We start from the raw sequence: 19,954 nt of genomic DNA on the forward strand, positions 1-19,954 counted from the left end.
CCATCTCCTGCTGGAAAACATTTGTGTAAACAACGTTAGTCATAGTGGGTCGGTTCGCGCCGCCATCGCAAAACACAATTCCTACCGGACGAAGCTGCGTCCTTGAGAGAGCGACGAGAGTTGGCCGTGAGTAAAAAGTGGGTTCGGTAGATATAACCCCACTATGTCGAGAGTCTGACCTTGGGACTTGCTAATCGTCATGGAGAAGGTGAGTCGAATTGGAAACTAGAGGCGCTTGAATCGAAACAGAAGCCTCGATTGAGACGAGTATAGCGCAATCCATGGTAGGAGATGAACTTCACCTTAGAAATTTCCTTGGCTGACAATTGTGGCTTGGGGCATTGTCGAAGAAAAGTCATCCACTCGAAGCCTGGTCCTGTTGCATAGACCTTGCACGGTGTTCAAGTTTTGGAGAAGGATATCGATGATCCTGATCTTGAGTCGTAGCTTGTGGAGCGGCACTATTGCATCATCAATCGTGTTGAGGAACTTGGTTGGGTAGAGGGATTCGTTGTCGACTTTGCCAGGAGGGATTGCATCGAAGCTGAAGAACGCCATCACTTCACCTGGGAAGATGTCGAGCACCATGTTGTTGACCTTGACCACATCATCATTCAAAGGCGTCAAAATCGTCTTCGCTATCAATTGAGTTGCACCATTTTGAAAGGTACCATACAACTGGGCAATCAGCTTTGAAAGAGAGGAGACGCGCTAAATCTCAGCTAGAAGATCGACATCAGGGCCAACGCGTCCTTCTCTGATAACAAGTCAGAACTCGCTCCACGCTTGTTGGTCGAGTGAAATGCAGACGTTGGTTTGGTGGTGAAAAACAGAGCAATGGCGCCATACATCGCTTTGGTTGAAGGATGAACTGATGATCATTGAGTGTGAGCCTTTCGCTATGACTAGAAGCATTGTCTAAAGTCGCCTCCCATCACAACAACCCTGTCGCCGAAAAAAACCATTTCCAAACTGGCATCGATGCTCTTCATTACATCTCGAAATAATTGATCCAGCATCTCGTACATGAGGTGATACATCATTGGAGTTTCGTCCACAATTATCATGCTTGCTGACTCAATTTAACGGCCGATCTTGGAGTCAGTTGAGATTCCACACGTTAAGATGTGAGTGACGTGAATAAGAATCTTGAATGTCGAGTGCAGCATTCACCCTTCGTCCATAAGAAGCATCGCGATACCGCTTGTTGCAGTCGAGATGGCATTACGGCGAGAGGCCTTGATATGCGCGAGAATAGCTGAGTAGAGAAACGTCTTCCCAATGATGGAGGACCATCTCGACACCAACAACAAGGGACGTCACCAACCACACCGAGCAGCCCGAGCCAACGTCCGCAACCACGACTTCAGGTACTCGGCCTAGCAATGGTCGACAGGTTCGATATCATTTCCGTATGTTTGAATTACTTCTGAAACATTTTGGACTGGGCCAGCATGTTTGGGCCTCGTCCGTGTTATTTTCATTATGCTTGTAATGTTCGTTAAGGGGGAGTCTCGTCAAGTGACAATCTTCCCCTCGTTTCGGCCCACTTTGGCATCCTCCCTACCCTATATAAAGGGACGGTATACCCAAGGAGTCACTTGGAGTTTATTAAAGTTGAAAATGGGTTTTCCTCAATCGGCTCTCGCCACCTCCTGTTGGGAGTTATCTTTACCATTTTCTATTGTAGATCATGGGGAGAGTCTCGCCGTAACATCGCTTCCCTCCACGACATCAACATTCCGTGGAGGCCAACCGTCGTCACCGCCACTCTCTCCCACATTCAGATCCTTCAACGTGCCTAGCCTTCTTGAATCCCATCTCAAGAACGGCCGCACCATCCACGCTGACCTACAAGATCGAATTCCCCCCGGGTCCTTCTCGACACGCCAGCGCCCTTCTACCTTCGATAGATCCTGGTACACTTCGTCGTCCAATCAAGAAGCCATTTCTTAAAAGGTTCACTCCAAGAAACCCTCTTCTTGGTGTACCCACCGTCGCCACTGTTGTGCCGCCGCTACCGCCGACATTGCTGTCGTGGCCCTTGCCGCCTCGCGCGCCTGCCTGCCAGTGCGATTCAGGCGCCGCTTGCCCATGCGTTCATGCGCCCGGCTATCCGCGTGCACCGCGCACCCATGCGCGCGTGCACATGCGGGTGCACACACCCCATGCGTGCACACCCTTGCACGGGCACACCCCCCGCACGCACACCCCTTGCTCAAGCCAGCGCGCCCAGTTGTTGCTGTCCTTGCGCCACCCGCGCCCGTTTGCCCTCGCATCCCAAGTGCTTGCTTGCCGCCCTTCCGCGTGCTCGTCTGCTGTGCGCGCCTGAGCGACCATGCGCGCTCGCGCGACCACGCGCGGCCCACATCTGGTGCCCGTACATGACCGCTTTCCATGTGCACGTGCCTGAGTCTTGTTCGCTCTTGCATCCTCATGCACACACTCCGCACGACCCGTCACTGCTCAACTTGCCCGCTCGGCCCCGCTCGTCACCTTTAGGTCATTTGCCCTTGCGACGGTTAAGCCACGACACAGACTTCGGCTACGACCTCTCTAGGTTCCAATTGTCCCCTTTCACTAGCCGTCAAATTACCTCTTTCAGTGCTGCCTCGTATGCGTTCCGCTGCCTAGGAGCAACTCGTTGTGATAGGACTAGCCATTTATCATCGAGAGATTAAGGATTTTCTTGTGATATGTCTAATCCTAACGGTAGAGGACGTGGACGTCCTAGGGTACTTGGTACCCCCCCATTATCTAGCCGTCTAGTTAGTCTAATTGGGACGTTGGGGGTCCGACTCTAACTAGTCGAACTCTGGAAATTTAGTAGACCCTCACATTAATCAGCACTGCCTTGATACTACTCATTGGTCTTCTCACAATTATCATTTGTCATCTTATAGCATTTTACGTCATTCGATTAACTGCTGTGTTGTAATACGAGCTGTCGGATACCGGCGAAATATCGTATTACATCACCCAGAGCCTCTGGCCCATCAACAAAGAAAACCTTGGCCTTCGTAGCACGTTCTGTCGATTCAATGGCTTTGAATACTGCATCGTACAGTTTTCATTGTTCTTTGTTCAACATGCCTTGTAGGTGGTCCGCCGCGAAGATCGCATGAAGGATGTCGTTTCCTTGGCTTGGCCCCCATTCTGTGTTTCTCAGTTGGAGTTTGAGGCCTTGGGGCAATGCTGGAATGCTACGAGCGAAGATCCATTATGGTACATGGTTGACTCGAGCGCGCTCAACACTTCTTGCCGTATCGCTTCAATCACTTGCAAAGCACCGTTCACGAAACGGATGTCCTCTGACATGGCATTAAGGTACTTCTCGAGAAGCAAATATGGTTGTGAGATGTCACAATAGAGTAGCATCATCGCGAAGAGCTCGCGAACTTGACGGGGAGAAGCAACACCTAACGCTAACACAAGATCGTTGTCAAAATCTTTGTCAACTGGAGTAGACCAAGCGCTTGAGCAGCTCTTTGATACGTGTAGTAGACAACATCACGGTGCAAAAATCTTCGTAATACGTTGCACGTGGAACGTGATGAAGCATCAACTGGAGGTAGTATCGCGTAGTGTAGCGAGGGCACACGAAGTGCACCCTTTTGATACACTACAGTCGTTGATGTCGTGACCAACATCGAGTGCAGTCATTCCATGTGTAGTACAACGTGAAGTCACAGTACAATATTCGCTTGGTGATTTCGTCTTTTGGATGCTCCATGTTGTACCGCATCCACTCCATGAGGGGTGTGCCTGCCGACCTGTTCATGATGTCACTGACCAATTTGTCTTCAGCATACACCATGGATTGCATATTCTTGTGGTGAACTTGGAGGGCATACATACTTGGACACATCTTATGCATGTTGAATTCACAGATCTGCCAAAAAACCTCCAATGTAGATACGCATCGTGCATCGAGCTACTGTTGGGCTTCATCGCATGACGAAGGCTCTTGAGCTGCACCAGCGAGAGCACCATCACTTGGAGCATCCTTCGAAGCTACTCTGTCTTGAATGCAGTTTTGGCCCTTGTAGACATACTTGTATAGGTATTTCACCAACTGTTGTATGGAACAACCTAGCATAGATTTCCACGTTGATGTCGCAGTTGAACACCTTGTACAAATACTTGTTGTAGGGAACAATCCAAAAGTTGTCGATGAGATGTGAACCCTTCTGGATGACGTGCCCATCATTGTGGCACCAGTAGAGAGGGTACTCATCGTTGTTGACTTGGGGTGAGCCAATGAACTCCTTGGAAAACTTCTTGAAGCACTTTTCATCCTTCATACATAGACATCTTGAGTTTGCAGAACCGCAAGGGTCATGTATCATATGTGTCGTCACACAGCCAACAACTCTTTGTCGATGGGATCTGGTAATTCTGCACATACGATCTTGTCGATGTCTTCAGGAGTCTTCGGCTTGTACGGATCATCCAATATCCAGAGTAAGTGTGTGTGCGGGAGACCACGCTTCTGAAACTTGACGATGTACACACGACCTTTAACTTTGCCAAATATTCCCTTGTCGATGATCAAATGGAGGAACTCCTTCAGTTTCAACCGCAAAACACGATAGTACAGGTCGAATCGATCTTGCGCCTTCTGGCCAGGTAGTAGAGCTTCCCTGATCTCGGGCTAGTTCGGGTTGCAAGTCATCGTGATGAAAAAATATGGCTTTTCCATCTTTCGTACGATGGCCATGGCATCCTAGTACAGCCCTTGCATGTAGCACAGGCGGTCGGTGAAGGAAAGGGGGAGAATGACCATCCTCCCTACGAGCGCGACATCATAGTCGGTAGCAACTTGATCAACCAACCCTTGGTAGAGGCTTGCACCCAACATCGCCTGGTTGTAACGAACCCACAGTAAGCGAGATTCTTCAATCTTGGCGTAAGCATCCACAACATATTCTTGAAACAACCAGCCAGAAAGATCAAGCACTCTTGATGCATCTCGAACCATGAAATGGTAGGCATAAAACTGGTTCATTGTCACCTTGCTTCGTTCCTTCAGTTGTAGGCTCCACCTGGACTACCATACAAAAAGAGTAGCACAAAGTGGAGCAGATCATACTTCCCATTGAGCTGATTCACGAACTACAGGCCCCCACCACACTTTTGAAGAACAATGTTTCGCCTTCCATCCCCTTCATTTCCGTCTCCAAGCATAAGAACAATGACTTTAGAGCCTATGGGTTGATCATAACGACCGACGCAGACAGAAGGCTCGCTGACTCGTAGCTTGAACGCTTGGGTGGATGTGGAGTGAAGCGCTTCTTCGTTGTTCGTTTGAAACTAGTGAACAAAGGGATTGGCCACATTCAAACAGTCGTGGATCTTTTTAAGGATACTGCAATGCAGATTGGGGAAGATTGACCTTCGTCGGTCGATTTGGTAGTCTGTGTCGTAGATGTAGATTTGAGCAAAGCAGGGAGCTTGACCAACGGGGGGCAACAAAGCATTTGAGATCCGATGATAGACGCCGCCTTGGATGCAGTACGTATACACGTCGGCACGATTGTCGGGAAGCCAACAGTCAAAATTTGCACCACTGGATGTGAAACCAAAATCCGAATTGTAGGCTCAAAGAAAATTGTGATTGTGCTTCGCCTCCACCGTCGTCCCCTCTAATAGAGCAAGAAGCGGCACCGGCAGGTTGGGAAATGTCAACAACGCGACCTCACCATCCTTGGAGCATAATTGGAACACTAGGTTTTGTTGACTGGAGCCAGGTTTGCGTTCTTGTAGCCACATCTTCAATTGGCACGAAGCGCATGTTGCAGTCATACCTCTGACAGAATGTGGTCGAACATTTGCCATATTGCAGGTAGTTACAAGGAGTGTCCTCACATTGGCCGATCCTGTCGATCGATGGTATGCAATTCGCTCGGCCTGACGATTGCGCTCAGTAGGGGTGCAATCAGCGTCTAGAAGGGTACATGAATTCCTATTATTAGTAGTAGAGATATATGTTTAAAATGAAATATCCAAAATAATACATGAAGATATAATATTTCATTACTCAGACAGTAGAAGCGTAGAAGGGCATATAAAAAATATTGATTATTTTTTACGCCCATTTTCTATATTTTATTCAGAAAATATAAATATACCTTCCCATCGTACTCGCTCTTAGATAAACCTCATGAACGATATAATTAGGCACGCCGAATGTTGACTTCGGTTGTGAATGGAACACCAAAGACTAAATTCGAAAGAGAAAAATCAACGAAAGATTGGAAGTCTAAATATACAAAGTCAACGACGTCAAACCTTGGAATATCCGAAATTGTAGATCTTCAATCTGGGAGCCAACGACATCAAACCTTAGAATATTTGAAATCGCAGATGTTCAATCTGGGAGGGAAGTGAGGTCATCAGAAAGGAATTGTCAGTGCCTAGTAGAGAAGAATCGATGACAGGGAGGGAAGTGAGGTCGTCAGAAAATAAAGTGAAGGAGAGCAAATGAACGTGAGGTGTTTTTTCACAAATTTTCATTGTACACTAATTCCTTCCGCAAAACGATTTTGGTGGCAATGAAAACAGAAAACGGGTCTAACCCGTTTGATTCCTTAAAGGGGGTCTCTGGACATGTTTCTTGTCAGCCAATCAGCGTCCAGAAAGGTACCTATTAGTAGTAGTAGAGATGGGAGCACTGAAGAGTTAGGTGCATGTTTAGGGTAATTGGTTAAAATTTAGGATTTAGAGATGAAAGCAATTAGTCAATACTAAAAACATTAAAGAAAAGATTAGGTAATAGTATGAAGGAGTAGTTACATAGATGGAGAAATGGATAGAGAAGGGAAGACATGAAAAGAGATGGATAAAGAGAGATAGAGTGAGAGAGTTAGAGAGGGAGAGAAGGAAAGGGATGGGTCAGGAGAGATCAAATGCGAAAGGAAAATAAGGAGGGATAAAAACAGGAAAAATCATGGATGCAAGAGAGCGAGAGAGAGAGAGACTCAGAGAAAAGAGCAAGAGGGAGAGAGATAGAGAGAGAGAGACTCAGAGAAAAGAGCAAGAGGGAGAGATGATATGGACAATAAATGGGAAGAGAGAGAGAGAGAGAATATGACTCAAAGAAAAGTGCAAGAGGGAGAGAGGATATGGACAATCAGCGAGAAGATAGAGGGAGAGAGAGAGAGATCAGTGGGAAAATATGGAGTTAAAAAGCAGGAAGGAGCAGGGCAAAGTAGACACCCAATAGAAGTTTTTTTTAGATTAATAAGATTAATAAGAGGGTTTTTATTTGTAGAAGTTAGAGAAAGAAAAGATTGAAATTTTGAATATCCATGAAAATGTAGATAGAGAGATAGACGTAGAAAGAAAAAAAGAAAGAGAGAGAGAGACACAGATAACCACAACTCCCAGTAAAGAAAAAATGCTTTGAAGATCCATCAAAATTCTGGAGAGAAATAGAGAGAAAGTGTGAGAGAGATATAAAGAGATCAATAGCGTGGAAGAAGTGAACTAGTGGGACAATATTGGGGACTATTCATAAAAGCCTCTTAGATGATAAATAAGAAGGAACGAAATTTCGAAGACCAAAGAAAAATGTAGAGATGGCCATACAAAAAGAGATCAATTTTGAGATGTAGAGAAACATGACCAAAACATTTATATCAGACGATGAAATTCGTGAGAGGAAGAGATAATTGAATCAATTAGGGAAGGGAAGAAATTGACTAATAGAGGGCGTTATACCGGTGGATGTCCTTTTTCTGAGCGAGGAGGCATTCGAGGATGCGCTCCTTGCAGAAGACGTGTCCCTTGGGGCAGCAGAGAGGAGAGATGAAGGGCTTCAGGCAGAGGCCGCACACATCGAGGGGCTTGGTCGAGTATTTGCCGAGTCATTCCTTCTGCGTGTTGTACCTGAGCTTGTTCTTCTCATCGTACATAAAGAACGCAAGGTCATTGTTCTTTTTTGAGTGCGTCTACGGCATCTTAGAAGAAGAGTAAGAAACCGTAAACCGGCACAAAATTCAGGATTGGAGAGCAGGAAGGATACGCAGAGCGAGAAAGGATACGGGGAAAGAGGAAGGAAGGATACGCGGAGCGTGAAGGATACGCGGGCCCCCTCTTCTCACACACACTCTCTCTCTTCTCTCTCATTATCTTGTCAGCCAATCAGCGTCCAGAAGGGTACACTAATTCCTATTAGTAGTAGTAGAGATATTGATAAAAATGATGTGAATACTGATTATTCTAAAGTTGTGAGAAAACATATGATAAAATATGTGACTATCACATTTATTATAAATTTATCAAAAAACAAACAATTTAAATATGGCACAAGAAACTAGATGTTGAGATCCATGAGAAATCCCAAGAGTAGAATTCAATACATTTATCATAAGGAAACCCAAATAGTTTGTGAATTTATAATTGGAACTAATGAAATATATTTGAATGATATTTTTGGTAATATAAATTGAGTTTGATATCATATGAATATTGTTAAAGAATAAAAACTATTTTGAGAAGAATTTCACTGTTTGTCTGGGTATAAATTTTGAGATCAAAACAAGATATTTGTTCGTCAAAAAAAGCATTGTAACATTGAAGTGAGCTAGTTTATTATATTACTTTTGGGAATATTAAAACAATTGTGAACTTACCAGCCATCTCATTAATGAATTTGGGAATATCATGTCAATGATAATCTGTATCTGATTGGAATTTAGAGGTTTTCTAAGTGTAAGTCGAAGATGATTTAGACATTCCTAAAACACCATTTATAGCATATCTAAGATTACTCAAAGATGAAGAGATGAGGTTGATTTTTTATTGATTGTCACCATTAAGAAATACAATATCTACCTTATTAAATTGGCCTACTCTCTCCGAAATAATTTGGGTGATTTATCTTTGATTTCTCCATCCTAACTAATTTAGAAAATTCTCTGTGATTTCTCAACATGAGGCCTTGATTATTGTGTACTTTCTCAATAAACTATTGTTAAACATTGTTATGTGTACTTCATATAAACTCAATACTTCATTACTTCTTGTTGCAGCCAACATGGAAATGCCATTAGTCCTTTTTATGATAAAAACCAGGAAAAGCCAGTGGAATTTGTGTTACAATCTCGTGTGCAGCTTAGATTCTTTTTAACAACATCCCTTTGAGTTTTCAACTATCCTGTGGCTAAATGGATAGCAAAAGAATTATCATCAAAATCGAAGATAATAACAAGATTAGCAACTTTCATTTAATAATTCACGAATTTTGAATGTCCATTCGTAACGGTAAATTTTTAACTTTGAACTTGGATTTCGTTTTTTCGAATGATAAAAAAAAATTCCAATTTTGCTGAGACTTCACTCTAAGTCGATAGTTAAAGTTTTTCTTCTCATATTTTACTTCATTTGCCCACGAATGGAGTTCACTCTTACATACGTGTGTATTTTTTTCAGCGTGATTACATTTGCCTTAATACGTCCACATTTTTAGTTTCTTTAATTTCGTCTCATATAAGTTTATACCAGAAATAAGATTTCCAAATTTCTTTTCACCAAATAAATCTCACTATTACCTGGCACAATAAAAGGTCGCTCTAAATCCCAGATTTTTTAGTTAGTATTTAGAAACTTGTCTCTTTCTATCTGGTGTATATGTTTCTAGTTCGAGGACTTTTTGGAGAACAGTAGTTTCAGATCCGTAAAATTACAAGTACCATAATAACATAACGGAATTTTGAAGACTTAATTAAGACAGCTCGATGTTTTAATTATTTTTCGGTTAGCACCAATCAAGAAATAACCTATATGTGATGTCCCCGCCCGTAAAATTGTTTTGCAACATAGGACATATATTGTTTATCCTACCTCACGACGGCCTTAATAAACTATGCAAATATCTTGAAAATTAATATTCCTTAGCATTGAGAATGATTTCATGATTGATTTTAGGTTGTGCGGTAGAACCTTGAGTTTCTTCGACTTTTCAGCGTATAGATTTGAAACGTAGGGATGCTCTACTTGAGTTATCGGAATACCCCAAACACTGGCTCATTTCTTGGATTATTTGGGCTTTTGATTAGACAGCTTTAAAGTTTACACTATTTATTTCTAACTTGGTTCGGCTGGCAAATCCCAGTTGGGTTTTTTCAAATTATCAGGGATTTTTCAAGTTTTAGACACATTTCTGAAATTACTTTAGAGTTTGCTTTGGACACATTTCTAGGATTATTTTGGCTTTTGATTATGCAGTTTTGAGTCTCATCGACTTTGCAACGTATAGATTTGACACGTAGGAATGCTCTTCTTCACCCCTCGGAATGCCCCCAAACACTTGATCATTAGAAGCTTCTTTTGTAGAATTCGAATTCATACAATACAATTAAAGTACTTCAGACGTTTTTCTTGTATTTATGAATTAAGTACAGTGAGCTAGTCGTAAATTTGATTTCTTGGATTATTTGGGTTTTTGATTAGACAGTAGTAACATTTATAATATTTATTTCTTTGAGGGCTTGGTTGGCAAATCCCTGCCGGGTTTTTCAGGTTTTGGACACATTTCTGAAATTACTTTAGAGTTTGCTTCGGACAGATTCTAGGATTATTATGGCTTTTGGTTAGACAGTTATAGAGTTTACAATATTTATTTCTAACATGGCGTGAATGGCAAATCCCAGTTGGGTTTCTTCAAGTATCTGGGATTTTTAAGTTTTGTAATATAATTCTGAAATTACTGCAGAGTTTGCTTGCCGATGTGATTTCAAGAATACTTAATGTTGCATCTATAGCCCAGCCCCTACATGTCATTGCTTGGTCACAGGAGACTCTTTTTAAATACAAATAAATTCCCATTTACATCTCTCTTTAATCACAGTGACCTTAACATGGATCTATCTACACATCTAGTGGCAATATCCTTCATTTATAGTGTATGACGTGAAAAATAGATTTTGTACTTAATGATTGAGATCCTTGTCCACCTGATCCGAGACGTGCATGGAGCAAAACGACGTTACCGACTTACCGGCATAAAAATTTGACCTGCCGAGTTGACGTTTCACATCAGCATAACACGTCAACCGCCAAAAGCGCCACCTTTCTCTCCTATCCTATCGCTCTTTCTCTCTCTACGTCTATTGGCTTTTCCATGCGCTCTTAAATTAAATCTCACTATCGTTCCTTGCTTCGGCAACAGAAGAGACCCTACACCTCTTAATACCCATTTTGTATTAAACGGGGCCGAGAGAGAGAGTGAGAGAGAAAGAGGGAATAAGAGAGAAAGAGAGAGATGGAGGAAAGGGAAGAGAGAGGGAATAAGGGAGAAAGAGAGAGATGAAGGGGAGAGAGAGGGAATTAAGGGAGAAAGAGAGAGATATGAAGGAGAGAGAGAGGGAATCAAGGGAGAAAGAGAGAAATGGAGGAAAGGAAGGAGAGAGGGAATAATGGAGAAAGAGAGAGATGGAGGAAAGGGGAGCGAGAGAGGGAATACGGGAGAAAGAGAGAGATGGAGGAAAGGAGAGAGGGAATAGGGGAGAAAGAGAGAGAGGGAGGAAAGGAGAGAGAGGGAATAAGGGAGAAAGAGAGAGATGGAGGAAAGGAGAGCGAGAGAGGGAATAGGGGAGAAAGAGAGAGATGGAGGAAAGGAGAGAGAGGGAATAAGGGAGAAAGAGAGAGATGGAGGAAAGGAGAGCGAGAGAGGGAATAGGGGAGAAAGAGAGAGATGGAGGAAAGGAGAGAGAGGGAATAAGGGAGAAAGAGAGAGATGGAGGAAAGAGAGAGATGGAGGAAAGGAGAGAGAAAAGGAATAATGGAGAAAGAGAGGGATGGAGGAAAGGGGAAAGAGATAGAAAGAGAGAGAGAGAGGAAAGGAGAAAGAGAGAGACGGAGGAAAGGGGAGAGAGATAGAAAGAGAGAGAGAGAGTGAGAGGAAAGGGAGAAAGAGAAAGATGAAGGAAAGGAGAAAGAGAGAGAGATGGAGGAAAGCTGGAAAGGGGAGAGAGAGGGAGGGAATAAGGGAGGGAGAGAGAGAGGGAGTAAGAGAGAAAGAGAGAGAGAGAGAGAGAGAGAGAGAGACATAAGGAGTTGGTCTTTAATTTCCAAATGCAAAGTGTTTATTGTCATTTATTATTACCTATCAGTTGAACCATAACTAGTGCTTTACTCATGACTTAGGATTAGACTAAACAGGATTAGGAATGAGGGCCAGTCCTTGGATCACACGTAAGATTGAACTGTCTGAGAGATTGAGCAAACTCTTACCTATTGGGTCAAACGATCAACCAACTTCCATAGTTTCAGGTATGTTCTATCTTATGATCATTAATGCATCCATCGTTAAAACTCCAACGCATGAAAATTCTTCAGCTTTCATCTTGAAGGTTCTTACAAAAAAACTATGTACCCAATGAACTTCTATCTTTTTCGTAGAAATAGAGACAGATAGAGAGAGCATCAGCCGATCAGCACAGGAATGTAAACTTCTCACCGAAACTTGTTAAAGGAGAGAAAGGAAGATCTAATCACTCTGCTGGAAGAAGAACCGCGATAATCTAAAAAAAATCCCATCTTTTCTTCCACATCTATTAATCATATAACAACTTTGAAGAAACCTTAAAATGGTCATTATAATACTTGAACGGTGACAGATATAGAGACAGAGACTTGCTATAACCCGATGAGCTTCTGTCTCATTCACAAAGAGAGAGAAAGAGCATCAGATTATCAACACAGTAGATAGATCTCGCTTCTTACAGAAACTTGTCACAAAGATAAAAAAGAAATAAAACAAGGCCAAGTCAAGCCCTCTGCTGAAGCTTACGAGAGAAGAACTCAGCGTGTGGAACAACTTCCTCCAACATGCCATCCCCGCCGCCGTAGAACCTCTCGTGAGAGCTCATCTCAGGCAACGGCGGAAGAGAATACTGATAATCCGAGACGCGATAGCCCGAGAAAGGCTCTTCCTCCTCCTCCTCGCCGCCGTTAACGGCGGGTCTCCGTAGTACCGTGGCCGGAGACTCAGGGAAGAAGCCCTGAATGATGTCTTCGAGAAGGCCGGAATACTCCTGAGAAGGGAATATGCTAGCGGAGTCTGGGGGGGGAGAGGCGACGGGGGGAGGGGGAGGGATAGCGCAGGAGGAGATAAGGTTGCGGAGGAGGAGAGCGTTGAAGGTTTGAGGGGGGAGAGGGGGAGGCGGAGGAGGAGTTAGCGGGGGAGAAGGGTAGAGGAAGTTGGTGCGAGCGCGCAGGCCTCGCATGGCTCGCGCGGCGATGTCGTAGGCGCAGGCGGCTTGCTCCGCCGTGTCGAATGTGCCCAGCCAGCGTCGCTCCTTTGAGAGAGGGTCTCTTATTTCCGCCGCGTAGCGCCCCCACGGGCGGCGTCTTACGCCTCGGTATCTCATCGCGGCGCCTGGCACGCTGCCGTTGGCCGTTCTCTTCGCTCTCCGCCCCGCCTCTCCTCCCTCCTCCATGGGTTTTGGCTCTTCTTCTTCTTCGTGGAGAATTAGCGGTGTTGGGAGGGAGAGAGAGATGGTGAGAGTTGGAGAGCGAGGGGGAGTTGCGGGGGAGAGGGAGAGTGGGTGTGAACGAGAGAGGGAGGACTGAGAAGGGGATAGAGAGTTGCTGGGGATTTATAGGAGAGTGTGGGAGGGCGTGTTAGTGGGTAGTTGGGGGAGAGATTGAAGTGTACTCTCTCTCTCTCTCTCTATAAGTCTTATTCTCTCTCTCTCTCTATCAGTCTTATTCTCGTTCTCTCTCACTCTCTCTCTTTCTATCAGTCTTACTTTCTCTCTCTCACTCTCTCTCTTTCTATCAGTCTTATTCTCTCTCTCTCTCCTTCACTCTCTCTCTTTCTATCAGTCTTATTCTCTCTCTCACTCTCTCTCTTTCTATCAGTGTTATTCTCTCTCTCTCACTCTCTCTCTTTCTATCAGTGTTATTCTCTCTCTCACACTCTCTCTCTTTCTATCAGTGTTATTCTCTCTCTCTCACTCTCTCTTTCTATCAGTGTTATTCTCTCTCTCTCACTCTCTCTTTCTATCAGTCTCTCACTCTCTCTCTCTCTCTCTACAGTCTAATTCTTCTATGTTTCTCTCTCTCTTTCTCTCAGTCTTATTCTCTCTTTCTCACACACACACTCTCTCTCTCTTTCTTTCGAACAATCTTATTCTCTCTCGAGTTATCTCAGGAAGAGCCCGGGAGGGATTGAGTGTGCATTTGATCGAGAAATTCCGAGGGGGATTTTTAACGGCGAATCATCTCCCGTTATTCATGGCGATCCTTCCGATCATTTCATATTAACTGCCCTCTGTTCTCTCTCTAGAGAGAGAGAGAGAGAGAGAAAGAGGAAGAGAGAGAAGGAGATGGAGAGTAAGAGAGACGAGGAGAGGAGGCTGCCCTTTCGGTTCTCCACTGATTCACCCATCTCATCATTGATTTTCATCATTAAATGGGGATCCGAAGAGGTACTCTATAGCCTTGGGGAAGAGCAAGTGAGGTGGCAGAGAGAGAAAGAAGAGAGAGAAACGATGGGTTTTTTTCTGATATTTTCCATGCAGATTGCCCTACCCGTCCAGGCTATATCGGTGCAATACATATCAGTTTTTAAACGCTTCGGTATGGCTGCCGAACCGGAGTTATGGGAGAGTATGGCTGCGCATCCTTAGAGAGAGAAAGAGAGAAAATGAGAGAGAGACAGAGAAAGAGAGAGAAAGAAGATGAAGGGTCTCCGAGCCCATCAACTTAAGCTCCATTAAAGCGGTGTATTTACGCTAAAGACAAGCTGGCTTCAGCCGCGTGACTACGTCTCTGGAGCTGAGTTGACTTTTAATTCTGGTTTTAGAGAGAGAAAGAGAAAGTAAGAGATTAGGGTTTCTTACAGAGATGGCAGACGCCAACAATTTTCCGAGAGTAAATGATGCGCAGGTTGAAGCGGGATGAGATAGATAGTGTTTCCGCTTCCGCCTGAGCAGTCGATGTTGCAGGAGGACAAGATAAAAGAGAGAGAAATTAGAGAGAGAAAGAAGAGAGTCTAAGGCTTGTCTCTTGTGCGGAAAAAACCAGAGAGTTCCATCTCAGCCGTGCATGAGTATCATTCTGCATGATTACACTGGCAAGTGTTCAGAAACTGTTCCCCCGTGTCTTTGCCAGTTTATTCTCCCCTTTCTCTTTCTAACGAACACATCTTCATTTCTTTCCTCTCTCTCTCTAGAATATCTTAGGTTATCGTTTCTCTCTCCTACTAGAAGCAGAAGGAGAAGAAGACTCTCCACTCTCCAATAGTTTTCCCCTTCTCTCTCTCTCTATGGGTCTGTGTTGCCTGCGCCAAGATTTCTTGGGTCTGCACTGGTCTGCGCAGCTTGTTATAAGGCATTAACTTCGGAGGAAGCATGCATGGTTTTAGGGTTTGGAAACCAAGGATTTGTCACGTGGACTTGTCCCATCTAGGGTTTCAAGCTCTTAGGCTCAGCCTACGTGGTCTCTTCTCTTGCACCCCACCCCACCTGGCAAGAGATAGATAAAAACTCACTTCTAATCTCTTATTTCTATTCAAGTTGTGGAATGCCATTAATCCTTGCATTAATCTCTTGCACCCAACCTGGTAAGAGAAACAAAGGAAGAGAGAGAATATTTGTGTTTGTAGTTAATCCTTATCTGCATTAATATTGTAGAATGCCTTCATGAAGGTAACTTAACCTTATGCGTCTAATGAATTAAAAGTACTGGGTAACAATGGAATCTCCTATTTCTACTCAAGTTGTAAAATGGCATTAATCCTTGCATTAATCTCTTGCACCCAACCTGGTAAGAGAAACAATGGAAGAGAGAGAGAATATTTGTGTGTAGTTAATCCTTATATGCATTAATATTGAAGAATGCCTTCATGAAGGTAAGTTAACCTTATGCGTCTAATGAATTAAAAGTACTGGGTACTATTACAGTCCAGCGAAAAATGTTATTGGATGAATCTATATTGCTTTTAAATTTTGAAAGATTTCTTGAAGATATTTTGTGAACAATGAATCGTGATTGAAGGCATGAATGTTTAAGACATAAAGCCTATATGTTTTAAATAATAGTTTAAATTCGCCTAGCCTGGTCCCTATTCCCTTTGAGTCTGTCTGCCGTATTGTTCGACAAATTATCTCTATTAGAATTTTAAAATTATGCTGCTGATACAAATCTGCTCGTTCCTGTCATACCTTGATCCAACAGATGTTCAATTCACCTGGAACTTGGATATTTAGGCAATTTTCTCAACGATTATCTGATTAAATAGTTTTGTGAAGTACATTGCTTGTTTTATATCTCCTTGTTTTTCAACAAGTTGACGTCTGACGTTTTTAATTGCACAAAGTAAAATAGTCGGAAATAATTCCTATAGTTATTTTACCATAATTCATCGATGCAATCAAACCAAGAATATGGAGGATACATAACATGCAAGGTTGCAATTTAATTGCACGATAAATAACGATAAAGCTCAAGCCATCCAATATTTTATGTTTGCATGAAAGATTGTCTTTCAAGTTCATGGTTTATTAAAGCTCCGAAAGATTCAAAGTGATTTTCAACATTCTTCCATGATCACGGCAATATTATGCTAATGTCATTCTAAGATGCTGATGTTTTATGTTCCCCCATCCAACATTCATTGTATATCGATAATCGACTAATGTCAGTGATCTTCAACATTATTGGACTGTACTTTTTTCACTCCTATTGAGGAGTCCCATGAAACATGAATGTCTGATAATAACATCAACTTCTAAGAACTTTTAATGTGAAACCCATATTTCTGAGATAAGATAATAATTCCAAAAATAAATTGTCTAACATCGAATTATGAGCTCGATGACAAATACCTTTAGTATCGTTTAATGGCTTGTTTTTTACTGATAATCCTCCTTCAGTTACAGAAAAAATCACATTTGAACTAGTCTCTCACATTTTAGACAACTGCTGCTGGAAAAGAAGACTTCCTCTTGTCTCTCACACTACATTATCTCTCTTCCTCTTTCTCTACTTGGGAAAAATGCGGTCAAGAGTTTTTTTACAGTTTTTTTGACTGCAGGTAAAGGTTTCTCCAACTCTTCGTGGAATTATAATATCTCTCTCTCTCTCTGCGGTATCTTCTTTTATCTCTCCGTATGACGCGGCAAAGATATTACTGCTGCCAAGACAAAAGAGGATAGAACTTCGCAAATGGTATTGAGGGAGAATACACGACAGGAAAGAAAGATCTGTCTTCTGTACAAGTGGAAAGAAGACAAGCTTTTATATAGATGACGAGAGAGCAACAAAAGGACAACAGAGAAAGTTGCAAACTATCCCAAGTCGGCAAAGAGCGAGAAACAAGGGGAGACTCCAGGAATTGCTTCTTCTTCTTCTTCCTTGTTCATGTTATTGCTCTTGTTCTTTTTTTCACTTGTCCCCCACAAACCCACAAAGGAGCAAACACCCAGCGTACGACATGCGGGCCGCTACCTCTGCAAGAGAAGGTTAGAGAGAGAGAGAGAGAAAGTTTGATGTTACAGTGGGATGTTGATAGAGAGAGAAACAAGAGTAGTAAATTCTCTCAGTAGATGAACAGGGAGATGAAAGCTGGTTTATTTCTCGGCCTCTTCATGCCGGTGTCCGTACACATTCTCTCTCTCTCTCTCTTGCTCTCTCTCTTCGTTGGGAACTCGCGAGGATCGGGGTCACGTTTTATCTAGAAGCTTGATTCTCTCTCCACTCCACTTCGAAGGACCAACCTCCCTGATCAGATGACTGTCTAATCAGCCCCCTCCGTAAGAGCGAGAGAAAAACAGAGAGAAATATAGAGATAGAGAGAGAGAGAGAGAAAGAGAGATAGAGATATAGAGAGAGAGAGATGGAGAGTTAAAAAGAGAGAGATAGAGAGAGAGAGAGAGAGAGAGAGAGAGAGAGAGAGAGAGAAAGAGAAAACTTGAGAGAGGGAGAGAGAGAAAGAGAAAACTTGAGAGAGGGAGAGAGAGAAAGAGAAAACTTGAGGGAGGGAGAGAGAGAAAGAGAGAGGGAGAGAGAGAGAGAGAGCTTTCTCTTCGCTCTCCCATCATCTTAAGAACTGAGGGGAGCCGACAACGTCAGGCGGATCGTCGGAGCTGGTCTCCTGCTTGGTGCTACATTGATACTGAGAGCAGCTGTCCAACCCATTTTCAGAAGTGTAACCATTTAATGTCCTGCGCGCTTTAAGATTACTCTCACTCTCGCTCTCGCTCTCCAATATCAGCGTAGGCTAGCATCATAGCATGTCCCTGGGACCAACTTCCTTCTTCTCGTTAAACCGCATGGAATCTAACTATCACCCACGATCCTCGCTTGGACACTATTCAATTTGTTTTATTTGATCTTCGGTCCAGTCTCTTTTAATTTTGGGTACACTTAGTGTTCGGTAGAGGCACAGTAAACGTAAAAGTTGATATTAATCGTACCGTCTGCGAAGTCGATAATCTTTGGGATAACTTCGTCTTCATTGTAAAAGTGCTCTTCCTGTTTCTCTTAAGGATTAATGATGGTGTTCTCTTCCTTCTTTTATTAGGGTTGAGGCTTCATTTAATTGCCCAATGGGCAGCTCACGCAAGATCAGCCGTTTGTGATTAGTAATCATGCCAATAATTTGATCAAAATCGCACCTTACAATTACAGGCAAAAACTGGGCAATAATATTGGCTTCATAATCCATCTTTAATGTATCTTGAAAACGCAGTGCCGTGTAATCCATCTTTATATTTCTAATGTTCATATCTGGCATTTACATCGGCCATCAAAAGATATAAGTTTCATGTAATTTTTTTTTAAAAAAGTTTCATGTAATTTATGATCACCATTATGGCGAGACCCATTATATCATGTTACACATCATGTCTATTTATCTCTATCCTTCATTTATATCTCTGTCTCTGTCTCAAAATCTTTGTACCAGTCTCTATCTCTGTCGCTCTCTCTGCATCTGATCTTCATCTACATCGCTAGCTCTATCTCTATCGCAATATTTCATCTCTATCTCTTCCCTTTTAGCTGGCTCTACTGCTGTACATATCTCTTGTCTATTTATTCTCTATGTCTCCTTATATATACACCTATATAAAATATCTGTCTCTGTCGCGGGCTTAATATCCATCGCAGTTTCATTCTCTAGGTCAACCTGCATAAATTACATGCATGCATGTTTGCTTTCTCTGAAATTCTCATGTTTTGTTCAGGTGAGATATGATATTAAGAAAGCAATATTGAGTAAAACAATACAGACAGAAATAAGAAGATACAGTAACAGAGACGAGAACAGAGTTTTGAAATCAAATCATAGGGCGAGATTTTGGTTGGGAAAAAGTCTGAAGGACGTATTCATCTCACAATCTCTATCCATCTCTATATCCATCTTCGACTATAAATATGGGCATACGTGAACAGGGAAATTGGAAGATAGACAGGACGATAGAGATTATAGTCAAGATTATTGAAAGAACTATACGCAGATTTTGATTAAAATAAGAGATGGGTTGAAGGTAGAGCAAGATAGTGAGGATACGGCAGAAAGAAGTGAAAAATGAATGTTGGGAGAAATTGAGAAGATGGGAAGATAGAAAATTCAGTAGTCGAGATAGAACGGTATCAGAAATGAGGTTAGAAAGATGATCATAAATTGATAGAGAGAGAGGACAAGTGAGAAACACAGAAATAGAGCGAAGATGAGTCTTCGTTAGAGGGAGAAGAGAATAAAAATGTAGGAGACCGAGAGAGTAATGTAAAACTACCGTAATTCGACCCATTTCTTGACAGGAATCCAGGATAATTCCATTTAATAAACTTCTAATCGGTACCTTTTCATTTCTATCTTCTTTTAAAATTCTAAAATTTTAAAATAAAATAATAAGGTTATTCTGACCTACCCGTTATTTTCTGCAAGAAGTATATCGAATAGTTGGTGCTGAATTACCTGAAAATTTGATGTTCATCA

At 42.6% G+C, this 19,954-nt stretch overlaps 2 protein-coding genes across 2 annotated transcripts; both read right to left on the reverse strand.

Moving 5' to 3' along the window:
* Positions 1–303: 303 nt before the first annotated feature.
* LOC144704969 (uncharacterized) lies at positions 304–1,067 on the reverse strand. Its single transcript, XM_078577551.1, has 2 exons — positions 929–1,067; positions 304–638 (listed from the first exon to the last, which is right to left on the reverse strand). The coding sequence occupies exons 1-2, from the start codon at positions 1,065–1,067 to the stop codon at positions 304–306; spliced, it is 474 nt and encodes a 157-aa protein (XP_078433677.1).
* Positions 1,068–12,576: 11,509 nt separating this feature from the next.
* Positions 12,577–13,562, reverse strand: LOC144704492 (uncharacterized). The gene has a single exon (XM_078576932.1). The coding sequence runs from the start codon at positions 13,443–13,445 to the stop codon at positions 12,774–12,776; it is 672 nt and encodes a 223-aa protein (XP_078433058.1). The 5' UTR covers positions 13,446–13,562; the 3' UTR covers positions 12,577–12,773.
* Positions 13,563–19,954: the final 6,392 nt, after the last annotated feature.

This window comes from Wolffia australiana, chromosome 6, assembly GCF_029677425.1.
Source record: "Wolffia australiana isolate 7733 chromosome 6, ASM2967742v1".
NCBI classification, from domain to species: Eukaryota; Viridiplantae; Streptophyta; class Magnoliopsida; order Alismatales; family Araceae; genus Wolffia; species Wolffia australiana.